This window comes from Ptiloglossa arizonensis, chromosome 14 (assembly GCF_051014685.1).
Source record: "Ptiloglossa arizonensis isolate GNS036 chromosome 14, iyPtiAriz1_principal, whole genome shotgun sequence".
In the NCBI taxonomy this organism is placed as follows: domain Eukaryota; kingdom Metazoa; phylum Arthropoda; class Insecta; order Hymenoptera; family Colletidae; genus Ptiloglossa; species Ptiloglossa arizonensis.
In genome coordinates this window covers 7,259,167-7,279,619 of record NC_135061.1, presented here as the reverse complement: position 1 = coordinate 7,279,619, position 20,453 = coordinate 7,259,167, and the positions used below count along the sequence as shown (strand labels likewise).

General features: G+C 40.4%; 2 protein-coding genes across 3 annotated transcripts in view; both read left to right on the top strand.

The window, feature by feature from the left end:
* The window catches only part of LOC143154174 (uncharacterized), a 90,722-nt gene extending 77,382 nt beyond the window's left edge, over positions 1-13,340 (top strand). The window contains exons 2-6 of one of the 2 annotated variants that reach the window (XM_076326046.1): positions 2,006-2,161; positions 3,601-3,641; positions 7,278-7,376; positions 10,920-10,994; positions 11,156-13,340. In XM_076326046.1, the coding sequence (XP_076182161.1) occupies positions 2,017-2,161; positions 3,601-3,641; positions 7,278-7,376; positions 10,920-10,994; positions 11,156-11,359 (564 nt within the window). In that variant the 5' untranslated portion in view covers positions 2,006-2,016 and the 3' untranslated portion in view covers positions 11,360-13,340. The remainder of the gene's footprint in view (positions 1-2,005; positions 2,162-3,600; positions 3,642-7,277; positions 7,377-10,919; positions 10,995-11,155) is intronic. The other variant, XM_076326047.1, reaches the window with a different exon arrangement.
* A 1,649-nt stretch (positions 13,341-14,989) lies between these two features.
* Nmt (N-myristoyl transferase) lies at positions 14,990-17,992 on the top strand. The gene is made up of 8 exons (XM_076326249.1): positions 14,990-15,096; positions 15,643-15,878; positions 15,950-16,160; positions 16,233-16,349; positions 16,411-16,581; positions 16,658-16,838; positions 16,920-17,183; positions 17,244-17,992. Exons 1-8 carry the CDS (start codon positions 14,993-14,995, stop codon positions 17,400-17,402), a joined length of 1,443 nt encoding a protein of 480 aa, XP_076182364.1. The 5' UTR covers positions 14,990-14,992; the 3' UTR covers positions 17,403-17,992.
* The last annotated feature ends 2,461 nt before the right edge of the window (positions 17,993-20,453 follow it).

Below are 20,453 nucleotides of genomic sequence, written 5' to 3'. Positions count from 1 at the left end.
CTAGCGTGGAATACGTGCATCCGTTGCAAAATGAGACGAAAGGATCGATCGAACCGAAGGATCTTTCGGTCCACCGAGAAACGTTGAAACTCGAGCCACATCCGAAAGATACCGATAACGATCTCGTACTACACGGACATTGTTAGACATCGTTTGTGCCGTAATACGATTTAATGTGTCGTAAGATCAACGATATAACGGTGGTGAAAAAATCGGTTAGTATCTATCGGGCGACTCTGTGCCGCAACAAGGTTACCCAACGATCAACGAAGAAAACAGAACGGAGCGAAGAGGAGTAGGTGGATTCGGTGATCTAAGAAATACGAGGATACTTTCGTGTAATGGCCATTATCATTCGTCATTCCGAAAAGAGATTAAAGTTAGCTCGTGTTCGAGCGACCGATCTGACGATAAAGGGGACGATGTGATTCGAGAGCTCGTGAATTTCTTGGCGGACGTACGCGTTGGGATACGGTCGAAATACTCGTGTTACTTCGGCCGTGATCTACCCAGAGAATTCACCTGGAAATTCTGACTATCGATTCGCAGCGATATAATCCTACACCGTCGACTGTCGGGTGCCGCCTCTGGTGGCGAACGAGACTGCGCCAGACAATTGTTAACAGAAGTGTATTGAAAGGATCAGCCTTATCAAGCTGCTGATTGACGTTTCATATCAAAGTACATGGCCAGCGCAGCCGGCCGAAACGGTTATATTCATCGATCTGTATTCCATTGATTAAGTGGAACGTGTCCGCCGGGGTTCCCACCGACCAGATCCCGCCACCGTTTTAATCGATAGGATTATTCTGTTCCACGCTGGAACTCGCAATCCCGTCTACGATTGCCCGTACGCGGGACCAGTTATTGATCTAATTTCCCCAGTTTTTCGATCGTATCGTTGCTAGGTGGCCGTCCACCGTAACGAGACGAGATTCCCAAGCAACCTCGCGAGAGCAGTGATCGGTAACCGAGGTAGGACATGCGCGCGAAAAAATAATGATTGCCCCCGATAGCGAGACACTCGGATCCGATCGTTCCGATGCTTATCCCGGGGCGTAATTTCAACGACAAACTCTGTGACCCGATATTCCTACATCCAGCGGAGGTCACGAGCGAACCTTTCCACGTTTTCGGGTCTTAGCGGGTCCTGAATCCAATTTTCTTTTCGCGTCTATCGTCGACGCTCGAGAGTTTCCGTCTTGCGCGACGTTGAACGAGACCGTCGCGAAAACGATACAGACGATCGGACCGAGGAACATCCGTAGCTGGCCGGAATCGAAGCTAGCTTAAGAGAAACCCTTACGTTCCTTGCGGTCGTCGTGTTCTACGAGGATTTAAACTAGACGCAACCTCTCTCGACGGTCTCCCTCCTAACGGGTAATTCCTGATCCGGATTTGAATTTTCCCGTATCCGTGCGAGGCTTCCCTACCTAAAGACGTTTCCCTTCGCCCATCCGGTCGGCCGTTGCGAGCCATTTTCATTCCCCATAAGACGATAAATCTTCCGATCAACCCGGCGCAAATTGGAATTCCAAGTATCTCCTCCGGCCGTTGCGCGGGACGTCGCGGCGACGGGGAGAACCATTTTTCCCATTGTTGTCCCGTCGATCCTACGGGGATCGCGACGTCACTCGACGGAACAACCCCGATGGTTGATTCTTTATTGGGCTATTTTTTAATCCAACCGGTCGTTCGTATCACCGGAACCGATCGAGCCGACGATAAGTCATGCATCGAACCGTGATAAGAATAATTTACCGAGCCGCGCGATAATCCACTGACGCACGATGTTCATTTTTTTTTCTTTTTTTTTTTTCGGTCTCCCCTCCTAGCCGAGCGCGATATCGACGAATTACGATCCCGTTGAAAATCGACGACTCGAATCGCGTTGCGCGCGAAACGTTATCCACGGTGTCGTTCGAGCGGTCGATTCTCAGCCGGACCGCGCAAGAAACGCAGGGTTCGATTTACGTAACACGCAGCCCGATTTCTCTCGTTCCAGAGATGTGAGGAATGATCACGTGGATGATGGTCGGCCTGCTCCTGGCTGCGGAAACTTGCGGCAGAAACGTCCTCTCCGGAAACGGAAACGGGAAGGAGGAGACGAAGCAAAAGGACGGGCTGAAGGGAGTCACCACGGACGAGGAAGACATCTACCGTGGGTATTGGTGTCGGAGAAAGAGAGAAGAAGGGAAGAAGGGGTCGAGAAAGGGCGGAAGGAGGCAAACAGATCTATGATTTACTCCGTAGTAACTCGAGTAGCTTATCCGAGCCCCCTCGAATCCTGCAATTGAGCTCCACTAATCCTTCTCCCCTGCCTTCTACAGCTTACAGATCTCGCTGGCCACTTCACCTCCTTCTTCTTCTTTCCTCCGTCGTGTCCCCACAAATCATTCTATGATCTACACACCGTGCCTGTAACATATTGTTCTGAAATATCGCCGACCATTTCGTTGCCAAGCTTCTTAAAACGTCGACCCCGATAAGTAGTTAAAGTCTCGTTTAAACCGAGCACCGCACCGGTCTTTCGTCGAGGCAGCACGTAACCGCGAGATGCGCGAGGATACGCTCGAGCTACTGTAAAATGGTTCCCACGTAATCCCGTGCTCTGCACTCCGCGAAATAGGACGACTCGCTTTTATGTCCTCTTCGTTATTAGGTTGTTGCGTACGAAATGTCGTTTCTCCGAAGCTCGGATCTTTGCGTTACCGACAACACCAACGAACAATGTATCCTATTTTCGCACAATCGGTATACAGGGTCCGCGAGCGATTCGAGAATTGACAAAGCGAAAAGGATGGACAAGTAGGTTTCTCCAGATTTCCTTTGGCGTTCGAATCAACTCGATCGATAATACTTTTTCCAAGTTCGTACTACTCGGAAACTACAAAATGAACAAAATTCGAACCGTCGATGCCCCGACCATCTCGTTTCAATCGTTTCTCCAGAAAGTACCCACTTTGGTTGCTCCAAAGAGGAAACGCCGACAAAAACCCAGCAACCGAGGAGCTATCCACCTTTGGTAGTTCCTCTGTAACGAGGTTATTCGATCGTTGGGGAAAAAAATGTTAAAAATCGCGCGAAACTTGTTTCGATAAAACGTGTAGAGTTTCAAAGACGCGACGCGTCTTTGACGCTCGATTGAAAATAAAATACGACCTTTCGTGTGCACCGACCTAATAGACCTCGGGAACAGCATCTATTTCGTTTCAGAGTTGTGACAAAGGAAACACTTATAGCGAGGTAGCTGTCAGCTCGCTCCGTAGCGCAAAGCGACCGGGAACTACTTCAATTTCAGCGTCGAAAGTATTAATTACGACGCCGGACCAAGACACAATGTACCTCGCGTGGCTCCGGTTAACGATGCATTCCGAGAAGTAACGCTTTGTCGCGCGATCCGACGCCGTTGTGAGTTCTATTCGACGGGACAATCCATTTTCCTCCGGACGTTAAGTGTACCGCGCGCGGAATTATATCGAACGAACACCTAAGCGTGTTTAATTGTTACCACTCTCCGCCCTTTGTCTCGTACTTGAGCCTGGCCGGGCGTCTCTGCAACACTATTACTCACTCCAACGCCCCTCTGTTGTGTTGCAGGTCTAACGTGCTACACTTGCGTCAACGTCAGCGATAACCAGGTATCGACGAGTCCATTAAACGCTCTCTTAAGAGTCCGTAATGCTTGTATCGTGCCGAGTCCAGTCGCAATTTCGTTTACCCTCGAAGATCGTTTCGCCATCGATCTTCGCTTATTTTCACAAACTCTGCTTCCGTGTTTGGCCCAGCTTCCCTAGTCACCCATCCCCGCGCCCTTCCTTTAACTTTTCGCCGCTCCAGTAGTCGCGAGGGAATTGCCAATATCTACCGACGAGACTGAGGCCTGTTTTGATACTGTCAACAGTGGCGCGTCTGAATCGTTGCTTTCGTGTCGGTACAAACTCTATACACGGTTATATTACAAGGAAATTACCCTAATTTGTGAGTCCGATTTTAATACAATTTTCTTTTCGACGAAACGTGAAAATTGGACATTTTTTTCATTTCTCTATCTTAGCTATAACATAAAAGGAACCGCCGAGACCACGAATAAATATTTCGAATTAAATGTTTGTTTATTTCAAACGAAACGTAATTCATCGCTAAAGACATACTCGACGTATTCGTTTTTTGTGTCGATACACCTACCTATTGATCGAATCTAAAGTTTACGAAAAATCTCGGTATCTGTGAAGCAAAATATTATGCAGCCTGGATTTGCTTCTCATCGATTTAGCGGTGCTCTTAAATTGAAGCAATGTCTACCTGCACTTATGCTGAAATGGCGGACATGCATTTAATGTATGCCCGAGCGGATGGCAATGAAAGTGAAGCACGTCGTCTGTACCAGGAACACTTTTCACATTGTACAAGTCCAGACTGCCTCTATATCTCGTGACTCGAATTCGTAGAATCTTTACTTGCGGGTATTTCTTTTTTTTTTACTATAGATTCATAGATTTAAAATATATTACGTATACCTCGGAAATCAACAACGTTCATAATTTGTTGGAAAGAATACAAAATGGATTCAAAGTTATGGAATTATTCGAACAAGGTATGATATATTTCAACGAGGTTCAATGTTTAATCGTAACGTGTGCTAAGGTGCGAAATGGACATTTTGAGTATTGTACTATTGTTTCTTTAATTTTGAAACGATGTAAACGCAAAATAATGGCCTGGTTATACAGTGGTGCCTTCGTTCATTCAAAAATTCAACTACAATACGCGACACTGAATTACCACGCGTGAGTACAGTAGAACTTTCCACATCTAAATTCATAGAAAGACTCTTCTGATATTAAACTTTTATCTACTGAAATAAAAATGAAGTAAATCGATGGTTTGTTTAAATATTTACGGATCTTCGTGAGATCTATATTACGTGAGATCTCTACTGCAAACTATATCCATTGTCTTAGATTTTTCTTATCTTATAAGTTTCAACGCACTTATATATTCCGGTCGGACAAGTAGTATGAACCTCGTCCGCGGTCAGACAAGTAGTACGAACCCCGTCTACGATCGGAAAAGTAGAATTGCCCGCCTGTGGTCGGACAAGTAGAATTAGCCCCGTCTATGACCAGACAAGTAGAATTAACCAGTCTGTGGTCAGACAAGTAGAGATTAACCCCGCCTATGACCAGACAAGTAGAATTAACCCCTGTCTATGGTCAGACGAGTACTAATAATATAATACTTTACTAACTCTTTTTTTTAAGGTCGCTGACAGAGCTAATTCCGATACATTAAAGTAACCTAAAATATATCGCAGTTTTAGTCACTTTGCTTCCAATTTTTTTCTAAACCATCCATCGAAATAATATATTATTTAGCCAGTTGATGGCTATTGCGTATGAACACTAATTGCAAGATCAAGAAACAGCGATGAAACTTTAATACTTTTAATCGTAAATTGCAGAATATAAAGTTTCGAACCAGTTTGTGAACTAGAATAGTATTGAAATTCTTGAAAGTCTTAAATGTTTCGAAATTTCTGGGAGTCTTCGTTGTCTCCAGAACGTTCAAGTTTTGTTATTACCGTTGTGACACTGAAGTATGTGCTCGAATTTATGTTACACAACTAATCTATTTGCTTCGATCGAAAGATAACATTGCCAATAAAATGCCGTTTCCAAATTCCTTGTACATCTTTTGTACTTTTCATTAGCTCCTTAACCCTCTGTAACCCCGTAGCTCTTACATTATTCGAGAAATTCATGGCTTTGAAAACATTCGAGACTCCCAGGAAATTACAACATTTTCAAGACGAATTCCATCGGATCTTGCAAACCGTTTCGAGACTTGAGCTTCGCTGCTCGAGTATCAAAATACCTTGAGATCGTTTAAATCCCATCATTACGAAGGACCATCGTAAGGAGAAATATCAGACCCGAATTAAGAGGAATATAATACAACGAGTAAGAATCTTAGAAAAACCGACCGGAACGTATCACCCAATATGATTTGCAACTCTGTTCAAGACCGATCTTTTTCTTCGCACCTATATAGCTTCGCCATTTCTTGATTTTTCAATATCAATTGAAACCGCTATTTGTTTTAAATCGATTCACAAATGGTTAACAAATCAGCAACTAAACCGGCGATAACGATCGCTTTGATACCAGTTTGGTATTGTAACAGGATGTTTGGGAAGTGATACGTATCAGCATTAATGTACTCGTATATGACGTCGGATTAGCCCCGTCGCCATCCAATATCTGTCCATCTGGCGATTCTTCCAGCCAGCACGGACGGAAACCCGACTAGTCGCGTTCGAACGAATAGCATTCGCCCGGGAATTTATCTGGTCTATCGTTACCCCGGCAACTTTTTACCTTTTTCTTTGGCCCCCTTCATTCCTTAAGTTTCGATACCCCGTGCAACGTCGGGAAGTTTGCAGCGACGATACAGTTGTCGCGAGCATTCGACTGGAAGAAACGAGTTTCCAGTTGCGCTTTACCCGTAGGATTTTCGGAACTTGACGGTTCGTTCACTTGATCTAGTCTCAGCAAAGTACGTAGCTTTAAATTTTTCTCCTCTTTAACGAACCTTGTTCATCAGATTCTTTTTTTCTTTGACCGATACTCTACGTAAGAATTCACGAGCTACGATAGGACCGATACAATTACGAATCGATGATATTCAAACAATTCGATACAACGATCAGAGGAAATAATAGTTTGTGTGAAAAATTAGAATAAACGATAAAATTATTGACAATAATTTGTCTCTACTTTCGTCCTTGGTACGACAGAAATAAATTAAAAGGGCAAAAGGTTAAAATTATTTACTCGAGAAGTATGGATATGAAGCTTATAATTTATCGTTCTTAAAAGAGAAATTCAATATATTTAACAACCGCGTAACAAACTGCACAGTGTATTCTGTCTTTACTTCGCAATGGTGATTTTGAAATTCGATTGTACCTATTAATCTTAATTGTAGAATAATCGTGACTAATTTGTTCATTATTATTTTGGAAATTGAGACAGAGAATGGAACATTTTATGCGTATTACACTAATGTACACGTAGAAATATTCGACAATTGTATGTTCGTATTATATAAATTTAGTACTGCTGAAACAGTATTAATAGTTTACGAAGTTAGTCCTATCGTTATCGCGAGTCTGGCGATCGCGCGAATTGTAAATTATCATCGAAGTTAATCGCCCACTTGCATAAATAGCTACTAACCGGCGCCTATTTCTTTTTCTCTGTCTATGTCCGCAGATGTGCAACGAATGGGCGATAGACACACCGTGTCCGGCGGGTGGCCGAGACTTCTGCAGATCGCTGCACATTTTGGACAGCAAAGGAAACAGCGTCTTGGCAAGCAAATTTTTTCTCCACACTTGACCCTACGATCGAGGCGGAGAAAACGGCACGATAAGCTACCTCGTTGCCAAGAAATATTTAGAACCGTAGCCCGATATCCCGTCTCGATACCTCCTTGCAACGAATTGGAACGCAAACTCTGCTTCGTTTCTTTCGTCATTTTACGAGAACACGTAATTGAAGATCGATTAATTATCGATGAACAATTCCCCTAATTGTACGGTATGTCCTGTTTAATTATTTCTCAGATGATCGAAGATACGACAAAAATTGTGGATTGAAAGAGAAACCTTGAACCGTTGTCAGATCTTAATTCGTAGACGACTTAAGTGCATCTTCCCGGATCTTACCACATTCTAAATACCTATGCTCAGTATATGTAGATCACCGATATTTAAATATATATTTTGTAGGTGGTTCAACAGAAGCACATTCAAATTGACATTTAATTATCTCCGATAAAATGAGAAGATTTAATTCTACTATCGTTCAATTCCGAATGAAACAATTTCCTCGAATCTACAATACCCTGAGAAGTAGTTGAACATACGCAGGAAGTTTCCAAGTTCAATAATCAAACTGTGCCAATGCGTTCTAAGAGCAAATATAAGATAAAAATGTTATGTAAGCATGAACTGAATAATTCTTTATGAAGAAGTAATAAAAAAAAAGATTAAACACAATTTTTCAACGACATCAGTCTTGTATCGATTAGAACACAGGACGTACAACGATTATGTAAAGAAATCAAACCTTTATTGCTTTCGTCGTATTCAATATCCTTCTTATAACTTTTTATTTCTATCTTATTTTTAATAGCAGACCATTTGCCACTTTGTAATTGTTTAATTTTGAAACACTCTGTAGAGAGTGATCTAATACCTCTGCCCGTCTCAAAAATCTTCGCTATTTTAAATAAAAGAGAACAATTAAGTTTGAGATTAAAAGTATTAAAGTACATCTTCTCTGAAACTAATAACTTCTGAGATATTCAGCTTCTAAAGCAGCGTTCATGACGCGTCAGCAATTCCTTAAATACTAGTTCAAAGATTACAATTCTAACATATTAATAACTGAATATTTCGAAAACTATTACTTTTACAATAGATATACTTTAATATTTTCTTTTGCTCTCAAAATTCATTGTTCTATTAAAGTGTGTCACGAAAGATTGAATTTATCATTCGAAAAAGCAAATTTTCCCTTAAAACCTTTTTATTTTTCTACCCATAAATTATTAGTACTATTACCACCATATTACATCTCCCTCGAAGTAATGCAACTTTAACGAGCAACACTTTTTACTATTAAAGTTAAAAAGAATAAAGCTCATTGTAGTAAAATCGATAATTCGTTGGCTGTAGTCGTAACAAGCCTTTTACAATTTGTATAGACAGCATCCACAGTTTGTGTAGACTTTCCCTCGATCGATAACTAATAGAAATTTTGCAAACTAAGTTTTTTAATCGAATGTGCATATTTTTGAAACGAGTAGAATTTTGAAAATAATTTTCGATTGGTTAAAGAACTTCGAAAGAAACATCCGGAAGTTTAAGAACAAAAATTGCTAGGTAGGGGTACAAAGTAATTTTAAAGTTACTTACAGTTTTTCAAATAGCATATGGTATATTATTCATCGCAAATAATTAGAGGATCCGAGCAATATTTCTTCTCCTATGTTTTATTTTCCGATAGAATCTCCTTTTCGAAAAGAGAGAAATCAAATTGATACAATTGTTTGAAAATCATTTTTGACCACGATAAGTAACACTCTAACGGCTGGAATTTACTGTAGATATATCATGGAACCGTATTAATTCGAAGGAATGGTAACAGGAAGTAGATACTACAATTTTATCGAAAATTCTCTACCAAAACTTTTTGGAAATATAGATTTGGCTGGACGACAACTACTACGGTATTATTATGATTCAGAATGGCTCGTAATAATCGTGAAGTACAAAATTTTCTTGGCACACATTTTCCCTGTCGTTGAATCGGTCATGGAGGTTTCGTAGCGTGGTCACTCACATCTGCGGATCTAACAACGCTGGATTTTTTTACAGGAATACGTTAAAACTAAAGTTGTTAACCGTCGGTCGATAAATCAAATGTGTTTAAAAGCCTTTGAATTCCTATTAGCTATTAAAAGTAACTTCGAACATTTGAATTAATAGCAAGTGATCAGCGAAACGTTACAGTGGACCGTAAAAAACTACTCGAACTAAAATTTATTTATGTTCCCCTTTCCAAATTAATTAACGAAAACTCGTATCGTTGGCCCTATCATTTCTTGGTAGTTTTACAAATGATAAAAAAAATTGTTCATCGAAAACATCGAAGAGAAACAACGAATGAAGTTGTTACGACTACAAGCAACATTATCGATTCTTTACCGTTAGTTAAAATAACGAAGATAATTGAGGTGGCGACGAAAATTGGAGCACCGTGTACATTGGAGAATTTCGGGTATTCCTCGAGTTTTTCAATCTCACGTTCACAGTGAGACTTAAAGAGGAGAGGAAAGGGTCGAGCAGAATCTGCGTTCCAGGCTGATACGATGCTCGCGTTCCTTCGTGCTCGCCTCGTTTCACGGCTGAATTTAATCGTGTTAGGTCGTTGCGATAAAATCAACACGGTCGACGTGCATCGCCGAACCGTCGCACGCATGGTGCACGCGCGACTGATGAAAATCAATCGCTGATTTCGTCCCGTCACGCTAATAGCCGTCACGCGTTAAATGCATTTATCGATTTCCGTGTTTGTTAATGGACGAAGTTCCGGAAGCGAATTTACGCCGGAAGGTTGACGCTGCAGAATCCCTTAAGAGCTCCGCGACTAAGCACTATCCAGAATTCTTTCGATTATGAACATCGTGATCGATTAAATTTCCCACACTGTGAGCTTTTCACTCGCGACTAGGCCCGCTCGTTGTTCGGTTAATTAATGCTCGGATACCGTACACTACTCGTGGGAAGAGCGACAGATGACGCGAAAGGAGCAAAGCTTCGCGTCGAGCGTCATCGTTTTTGGAGTAAAAACTGTAAAGAGAAGCTCCTCGACTTCAATCGCAGGGGACTCGAGCACCGTAGTAAGAATCTTCGAAATCAATTCCCTGTATAATTTTCGGTCCACGGGTGAATCCCACGCGAAACGAGAATTCGAGGAAACTCGTAATCGCGATCGAGGCAAGACAATAATCGCGAACCCTACGAGAATTCCGTTCCGTCCGATAGCTGGAGCTATTTCTTTCGAAAATCCCGTCTCCGATGCCACGGAATCCGTGGCAATCGTTCCAATGAACATCCTACGTAGAGGGAATCGAACGTCCATGAATTATAGAGACGAACGTCGTAGCTTTTAACGACGACGGAAATCAATAGCCCGAGTCCTACCCATAGACTTGTACAGAAAAACCATTCTCCCGCGAAAGATCGCGAACGAAGGCACGAATGAGCGCACACGGATCAAACCACCGGCGTCTACGAAAAGAAAGCCTCGGGAAACGATCGACGACGAAACGCGATTACATTTCAGGTGAGCAAGAGCTGCGCGAGCAGCGAGGAATGCGGTCCGGCATCGGTCGGTTGCATCCCGGTGGACACGCAGCAGGTGCGAAATAGCGAATTTTTCCGAGTACCTGGCCGATCTCTCTCTCTCTCTCTCTCTCTCTCTCTCTCTCTCTCTCTCTCTCTCTCTCTGGAACGAAAGCACACGAGCGGAGAGAAGGGGGACACGCTTTCCGGTGAAGTAAATTCGGTATTTTGTTCCAGATCTGCATCAGCTGCTGCGACTTGAGCTACTGCAACATCGACTCGCCGATGAACGCGACTAACGCAATTTTCTCGCGAAAACGACGCGCCAAGTCGAAGCCGAAACGCAAACGACCCGGTAGAAACGGGGTCGAGGGCAGCCGATCCTACGGGACCGGCACTCTCTGGCTCCTGGCCTCACTCTTCTATGCATATCATTGCTGAGGGAGCAACAACGCGGAAAGTACCGTTTAGAAGACACCAGGGCTCGTCGAAGAGTGTCCCGGGATGCCATCCGAGAGGAGCCTGGATCCGGCAGCGAGAAACTATCGTCTATCGGCGACCGATCAACCTTTTATCCTACTGGCACCCTCGTTTCACCTCTAAATCGCTGCGTATGCACACTCACCGCGTTCTTTCGTCGTTAAGATCCGGGACACGCATACACGTGACTCGAGAACATATCTAAAACGCGACGATGATCACCGTTGCGGACGCTTCCTCTCCCGTAACACTCTGTCTCCGTTTTTTCCCTCCTCGACGGTGCAAGATGAATCACGAAGTCGTAGCGTATTATTACAACGACGACGACGACCACGACCACGACCACGACCACGACAACGACGATGACGACGATCCATCTTAGCGGTGTAAGGAAACCGAATTAGGAATCGTCTCGTATTTCCCTTCGTTAACCGGGTACCAAAGAATAATCGCTCGTTCGTCGCCGAACGAACGAACGAACGACCGACCGACCGATCCGCCGGGGAACTCCCGGATTATACGAAGAATGTGGAAAAACAAACGTGCAACGACGCTCGTAGTCGATGTTCGAGGACCGTTCGGAGTCTCTCAGTGATGGAAAAAGGAATTGTTCTCTTCTCGTAGTAGCGTAGTTGCTATGCCTTGTTAGAACGAACAGAAATCTATGGTGTAAGTTCGCGTTTAAGAATCGAAACGGGCTCCCGTCGTCGCCGAAAGGACGAAACGAATCATCACCTTCCGCGCGACTTAATTTTATAGGATCGTTTTTCCTTTCGATCGAACGCGGCGACCGATCGTCGTCGTTACACGATGAAACCGCGAAAGCAACGACGGCGGAGAGAAACTCCGATTCGAGAAAATTCTCTTTCCTCTGACCGCGAGAAATGAAACCTTCGGTATATCCATGCTGATTCGTTGAGAATTTCAGTACCTGCCGATCGATCGTTATCCTCGAGGCACTTGTTAAACGTAATCGCGAATTCCCGTACAAATTCGCGGCCATTTCGTCTAAAAACGTAACGTAGCCAAACATCTTTTCTCCATTCCCTTCCCGAAGTAACCATTCACGATCACCGACTGGAATCTCTAATTGTAAGTGTACCTACGACTCGATGATCCTTTTCCTTTCTCTTCGAAACGAACGCGCGTCTACGAACACTATGAACTCGAGGGAATTATTTATAATCGTTGAAACATCGCGTATTTGTCCGTTAATCGAGTGATTATTTCCAAGGTATTGATCGATATACCGTTTCTCCGATTCATCGTTCGAACGAACTACCTTTATGGCTCGTATACGCGTTTCTTTCCCGAATAAGAAACAGTTTTCGAAGATTTCGAAATATTTTTCACCGTACCGCTTAATAATGTCTCTTAAACGAACCTCGTCCAAAATCAACTCCCAATTGTCGCAAATTTCTTTAAAACCGTGAGAACGTTCTAATTGTAAGTTCTTTTCGCAACTACCTCTTCGCGATACTCGATTTTCCGAATCTTCGAAGGAGGAACCGAGCACCGGAAGCGACACTTTGTTCTTTCCGAAATCAATTTTCTATTCGACACTTATCGTTCGAACGGAAACGAGAACGTTCGGTTTTCGTCGGTAAGGAGTTTCTTAAAGGGAAAAGTTCGCCGACGAATCACGAACTCGCTCGTGTACAGTGTTTGGCAAACAGATATGCAAATCACGAATTACGCGAGGGTGGCGCGCACGCGAGTTTGAATTATCGATAAACTGGAATTACGCGTACCTAAAAGCTGTTTACATACCTACAGACTCGCCTACTACAGACTATTTATTGCTATTACGATCACTAACAATTATATACATAAATAAATAAATAAATGAATAAATAAATAAATGAATGAATATATATATATATATGTATGTATATGTATATGTATTATATATATACATATATACGTACATGTATATTATGATATAGAAATTATACATTGTTTCGGCATGAAGATGTAAGAATACTGTTGGTAATGAAATAAAGAAAACTATACTTGTCAGACTGCCAATTCCTAAATTTTCTTACGCTTTTCGAATATTAATTATTATGTTGTATGTAATATTTTTTACAACGTTGTCTCTATTATTATTGACAAGTTGCTAAAATTAATTTTAAACGAGTCTTAACGTTCGGTTATCGGATAACTCCGAAACTAATTTTAGCTTGTTGGAAATTTTCCTGCTGAAAAAAATTATATTCGTTGTGCAATACATCGATCAATATTGAACGTACCTACAATTTTATCGAAAAGAGAATAGATTTTTAATATTAGGAACTGCGTTACATCCTAATAATATTCTTTTTTGTAACTTTGTCTCCTTTGTTAATGTTAATTTACTAAAATTAATTTTAAATTCAATCTATCGATTATCGAATAAACCGAAAAGAAACTTTAGATTGTCAAAAATATAATGAATATAAAAATTATCATTCTTATTTGCTGAAAGTATATAAAATAATCGTGATGATAATAATAATTATTAATCGATTATGCATTGCAAAGATTAATCGATCGATAAAAGATAATTTTAGAATCGCTATCTTTTTCAGTCCCTTTATTATTAACGTATTAGCTAGATCTAACTAGCATTCGTTTCGTACAAAATTCGTTTTTCTCGTGGAAAGTATATTCGTGGAAGTATATCCAGTGTATAGTTAGCTATTGATTCAATTGTAGTGAAAAGTGTAATCATTCTATGATCAATTATTAATAAGTTAATCATGTTTGACGATTACATATGCTTTAATTATTTGTGTTTTTCATTGATCATAATTAGTGATCGTTCAGTAATCATAATGATTAATCACTGACTCGATAACACGGTAATTATAAGCTTTAATTATTAATCAGATTACACTTTGCCCAAAACTAATATTGAATCGGTTTAAAATCAATTCCAGCTGCTCGGAAACTTTCATGTTTCCATAGTGGAAAATAATATCCCCAAATTCATCGCGAAATATATCGATTAATACAAGAAATGCAATTTTGTGGAAAAAAAAAACAATAGTAATTATTATTTTTCTTATTTGATTGGATGACGAGCTTCCACGACAATACTTTCGATAAAAATAATCTGCAATGTTACCTATACGTTCGTGACGTCATTCTCCTGCTCCTTTCTTTTTAAGCGTCCTTCGTACGATCACTTTTCTTCTAGTATTCTTCTGCGGAAAATCATTCACTACACAAAATGCATGTTTCCTGTTTAGAGCGATTTCTGTCGTTAATTTGCAATTCCAAAACATTTTAAAGCGGAAAAACAGAGATATTTAGAATGCGGTCGTTTTGCAATTCTAATTGTACCTCTGACCGTTACAAATACTTCTTCGAAACATATTTGTAAACTACTTTGACAATCGGAAACTTTGACTGATTTCTATTCTTCGTATGACAATTAAACTATTTTGACCGATTAAACTAACATTTAGACGATTATTATTATAAAATTGTAATAATTTTGATTCACCAATGCAGAGACGACTTTTCGAAGCGATATTTATGAGGCGAGGGTCACGTGACGTCCCGTTTTTCTGTTCGAAATCTGCCAGGCGGAGCCACCGTGTCCCGCGCATGCGCATTGTTAAAATCTATATTAAAATGGAGGAAAAGAGTCAAGTCGTGGAACGAGAGGCTAAGAAGGATGAGATTCATGAAAAAGATGGGAAATCCAAAAGGTAAGTGAAAGATAATATATTTCGCGAGAAACATTTATCGTTCGATTTTCGAACGACACAAGTGGAAAGTGATTTCCTTTGATACACTATTCATAGAAGTGATAGATGGCCGGCAGTTCCACGGACACAATTCATAATCTTTTCCCTGCATTTGTCACCTAATTGTCAATAGTTTTTTCCCTCTAGGAACTAAAAATAGTGCAAAATATCCCGTATCTTTGTGTGATAATATCATAAATTTCATTGAAATAGTCTAGTCACGCGTCACAGTAACCTACTATGTAGCACATTGTTTCATAAATGTTTCGAAAAATTACAACGATATAGTTATGCGTTTGTTGTTACCAGTGAATTTTATTTCAGTTGAACCTTATAAAATATATATGTGTGTTAAAAAATTCTAAATAACCTACTATTTATCCTTTCCTTGGTCTTTCCAATCTTTTGATTATTTTATGCCTTTGTGTTCTGCTATTAGGATGCATTTAAGTGTATTGCAACAATACGCAGAAATAAGGTAGTGAAATTTTAATGTTTACAATTCAGTTTAAAAAAGAGACATCGTAAGAAGAAGAACGAGATGGCGCACGCTACCAGTGAAAACCATAATCACACTGGTCATAGAGATGAACACGACTTGCATAGCACGTGTAATATCTGGATTAAAGATATACAAATGGCTATGGAAGTGTTCAATATACAACAAAAGCCTGCAAAAACTCAGGAAGAAGCAATGCAAAAGCCTTATCAATTTTGGAGTACACAGCCGGTACCAAAAATGGGTAAATAATTGAACATAATCTACCGAAACATTAATGAGATTTTACAAACATAAAATTAATTGTATATATAGATGAAAAAATTATGAACAATGAACCTATCGAACCCGATAAAACTGCCATAAGGCCGGAACCTTATTCATTGCCAGCAGACTTTCAATGGGATACATTAAATCTTGATGATCCTTTAGTTTTATCCGAATTATATACTTTGTTGGCTGAAAATTACGTGGAGGATGACGATGCTATGTTTAGATTCGATTATCCGCCAAATTTTTTGAAGTGGTAAATAAAATACCAGTTAGTAAAAAGCACGAGTTAATTTAAAGCGATAAGTTTTTAGTGACATTCTTTTAGGGCACTGCAACCCCCTGGATGGTGTAAAGAATGGCACTGTGGGGTACGAGTCACTAAAAGCGGACGTCTAGTCGGTTTTATATCTGCTATTCCAGCTACACTACGCGTATATGATCAGTAGGTTTTAGAAATTTTTCAATAGCGTGTCCTCTGTCATCTAATACGAGCAAAATTTTAGCACTCAGAAAATGGTGGAAATAAATTTCTTATGTGTGCACAAGAAATTAAGATCGAAAAGAGTTGCACCGGTTTTAATACGTGAAATAACTAGGAGAGTTAATCTACAAGGTATATTTCAGGCTGTGTATACTGCTGGTGTCGTATTGCCGAAACCAATAGCAACTTGCAGGTGTGCAGCTAAATGTGATAACAGAGGTTACTAGGTGTTAATATTTCCAGTTATATGATCGCTAAATCGTTTATAGGTATTGGCACCGTTCTCTTAATCCAAAGAAACTAATCGAAATAAAGTTCTCTCATTTATCTCGTAATATGACTATGCAGAGAACTTTAAAATTATACAAATTACCAGAAAATACAAGAATACCAGGATTTAGGAAACTGGTTCCAGCGGACATACCACAGGCTCACAAAATACTAACCGAGGTACTAATCTTTACACGTGTCTGATATAAAGATTTGAAATGAAAAACTGTTAATATATTGTCGAATTAACGTGTATTTCAGTATTTGGAAAAATTTGATTTGGCACCGTTCTTTTCGGTCGACGAATTCCAACATTGGTTCCTTCCACAAAATGGAATAATTAATAGTTTCGTAGTGGAAACCCAGGGTAAAATCACTGATATGGTCAGTTACTATACATTACCGAGTTCTATTATGCATCATCTGACACACAAAACGCTCAGGGCTGCCTACAGTTTTTATAATGTATCTACTGTGACCTCTTGGCTCGAACTTATGACCGATGCTTTGATATCAGCGCGCAATGTAAGTTTCGCTGTTTATATTTGTAAAAACGCAAAAAAACATTACGTGTATAACTTTCAGCTCGGATTCGATGTGTTCAATGCGTTGGATCTCATGGACAACAAGGAATTCTTAGAACCTCTAAAATTCGGTATAGGTGACGGGAATCTACAATATTACTTGTACAATTGGCGTTGCCCTAGCATGACACCCGGAAAAATTGGTTTGGTGCTCCAGTAGAACTCTAGTTCAACGAATTGTTGTCTAGAAAATAAAATTTTCGCACGTGCAAGCTTACCAAGAGGGTAAATGGTATAAAGGGGGAACGGATGTTACGAAACTAATAGAAAAGAAGATAAGCGACGCTGAAACGGGAGCAGGTAACGACCTCGACTCCTACCGATGAGCGTCCAAGGCGCATTCGACATTCGAAAGGAATCGATAATTCCTTATTGAATTAAACAGGATGTCCTATTGGATCTCCCGATTCTGCGGATGTCACCTCGTCTCCGTCTTCACTCGTGATCATGACATTAGGTCAAGGTCAAGATCGGAATACGCTTGTGCAACGCGTGTGTATATACGTATGTGCGTGATTCGAGCAATGTAGATAAATATCGTACATTAGTAATTTGCAGAAGCCACACGGCAGGGGAATTTTCCTGCGGGTACATCGGTCGCGAAGGCATCCAGTTTTCGATAAAGGCTCCTGGACGCTATTTTACGTAACCAGGAATCGGATTATTCTTTCAGCATCTTGATTAAATAGGTCACAAAAGTATGCCGAAATGAGAGTGAAAGAGTTTAAATAAAGCGAGGTCAAAATTAAAGTGTTACCTGTGTCTATTTACCCCTTTCACTCAACCCCTTTAATTTCGTTCATAAATTTCACTTTCTCTTTATACGTAGCACTCGGTCACGTGGATTCCTGCAGTCTAAGGGGAAAGTTACTATATACGTCTCTTCTAAGCACTCTTGATTTCGCAGCAAGGTGTTGATAGTTGCGCAGAATTATTATACCACAAGACGAAACAAAGTTAACATTCCGAAACATTTAACCTAAGTATAAGTCGCACGAATCAAATGGAGTACAAACCAGGTTATTAATTCAAGAATTAAGCTATTATTAAATATATTTCATTACAATTTCAGAATTAATTCCGATACATGTATACGATACTTATATACACACGTATATAAGGAAACCTATTAGTTATAAATAATAATTACAAATTATGTAAATTATTTATAAATAATAGGATTTTTTGTATAATTGTATAAGTAACAATTATCATTACATATAATTTGTAAAAAGAGAAATAAAGTACTAAAATAACGTGAACTAATAATTGAATCAGTCTTTCATTGTGTTTTTTCTACGTTTTTAGAGATTTAGCCGTATAAGAAATAACGAACTTGGATTAATTCGTTTCGTAAACGTGCCAGAGCGCGAGCTTCTTCTCCACTCGAATGCCTCGGCACACGATACGTGACGGAGTGGAACAATCCCCACCGTGCCACCTTCCCTCGCTTCTCCCAATCAACGATTTAGAAAATGAAATTCGGCCACACTACTCGTCACTTTGGAGAGTTCCCGGTGGCAAATTTTGGACATTCGGATAGATTGTGCGATACTACTATAAAACGCGATCAGTACTCACTTACGGTACTAATTCGTGCCGGTGAAGAAGCATACAATCGAGTACAATGACAAAATAGTAAGAGTAATATGATTTTCCATCATCGAATGGAAATCCGAAGATGGAGAACCATTCGTTGGAACCCTCTCTTGAGTCGGTTGGTCTAGGCCTCCTCCACAAGCCAGCCTTTTCTTCCTTTGGGCAGCACTGCTCAATCTGAAACTCCTAGGCCCGAGATTCGATACAACACGCGTGCAACCAACGATTCCAGAAACTGTTGGTCTTGCAACGCAGGCGTGAAGAATCTCGAACGTAACGTTCGTTTCGATACCTAACGTCGTGATCGTGTCCGCGAAAATTAAAGTAGAGAAATCCAAAGAATAGAAAGAAACGGTGTATTCCGTTTGGATCAGCTTCGCGATCGATTCTTCAAATTGTTCTACAGGTGCAGGTACGCCACGCGAACTCGGAATGCGATGACCTGCTCTGGCCCTTACTTAATTATTTTTAGCATACCTACCAGAAGTAAGTTAGCTACCTATCTAGTTCTGTATTAAAAAAATCATTGGTAGATTTTCAAGATTTCCAGAAGCGATACCTCTGCAGAATATTGAAACAGATACGGTAACAACAGCACTGTCCAAAGAATGGATCTCTTTGTTTGATACACCATTGACAATTACAACGGGCCAACGGACTCCTACAGTATTTCCTAATAAGGTAAAAATCTTTATATATAAAAACCTATACGACTGTTCGCATGTGTTTTTAAGGGTAGATAAAGCACAGTTTCCTTGTAAGGTAGAAAAAAGACTGGACGACAGATTTGTCGCGTTAATAGACGGTGAAAAAGAAATTATATCAATCGATAGGCTAAAGCTGACCACTATTCATTCATCGTAGACTCGTGTCTGTTGGACATCAACCCCATAACGTATCAGTGGCGCCATCGCGCGGTGAAAATAAAAATTATACTCCGACAAACTTACGCGTTTTGCTGTCTACGGCGCTTCAAGACACAAAGCTTCAGAATAGTTTTGTCCATTCATTCTTCGTAAAGACTCGTGTCTGTTTGTGATATCAACCCCATAAGGTATCAGTGGCGCCATCGCACGGTGAAAATAAAAATTATACTCCGACAAACTTACGCGTTTTGCCGATAGCGGCGCTTCAAGACAGAAAGCTTAAGAATAGTTTTGTCCATTCATTCTTCGTAAAGACTCGTGTCTGTTTGATATCAACCCCATAAGGTATCAGTGGCGCCATCGCACGGTGAAAATAAAAATTATACTCCGACAAACTTACGCGTTTTGCCGATAGCGGCGCTTCAAGACAGAAAGCTTAAGAATAGTTTTGTCCATTCATTCATCCTAAAGACTCGCGTTTGTTGGACATCGACCCCATAAGGTATCAGTGGCGCCATCGCACGATGAAAATAAAAATTATACTCCGACAAACTTACGCGTTTTGCCGTTAGCGGCGCTACAAGACACAAAGCTTAAGAATAGTTTTGTCCATTCATCACCAAATAGTCCATCGGCAATGTTCATATATCGATGGTACAAAACATATATTAACTGTAAAAAATACTGTAAGGAGAAATTGCATTTTTTTTTCGCATTCTTTCTCAAGATGAAACTCGAAACATTTT

Bases quoted from the DNA above. Each gene is read 5' to 3' on its own strand.
- Nmt (XM_076326249.1), top strand. From the start codon at position 14,993: ATGCGCATTGTTAAAATCTATATTAAAATGGAGGAAAAGAGTCAAGTC. The intron at 16,161-16,232 runs GTAAATAAAATA...ACATTCTTTTAG, and splicing joins CCGCCAAATTTTTTGAAGTG to GGCACTGCAACCCCCTGGAT. The intron at 16,350-16,410 runs GTAGGTTTTAGA...GCAAAATTTTAG, and splicing joins ACACTACGCGTATATGATCA to CACTCAGAAAATGGTGGAAA.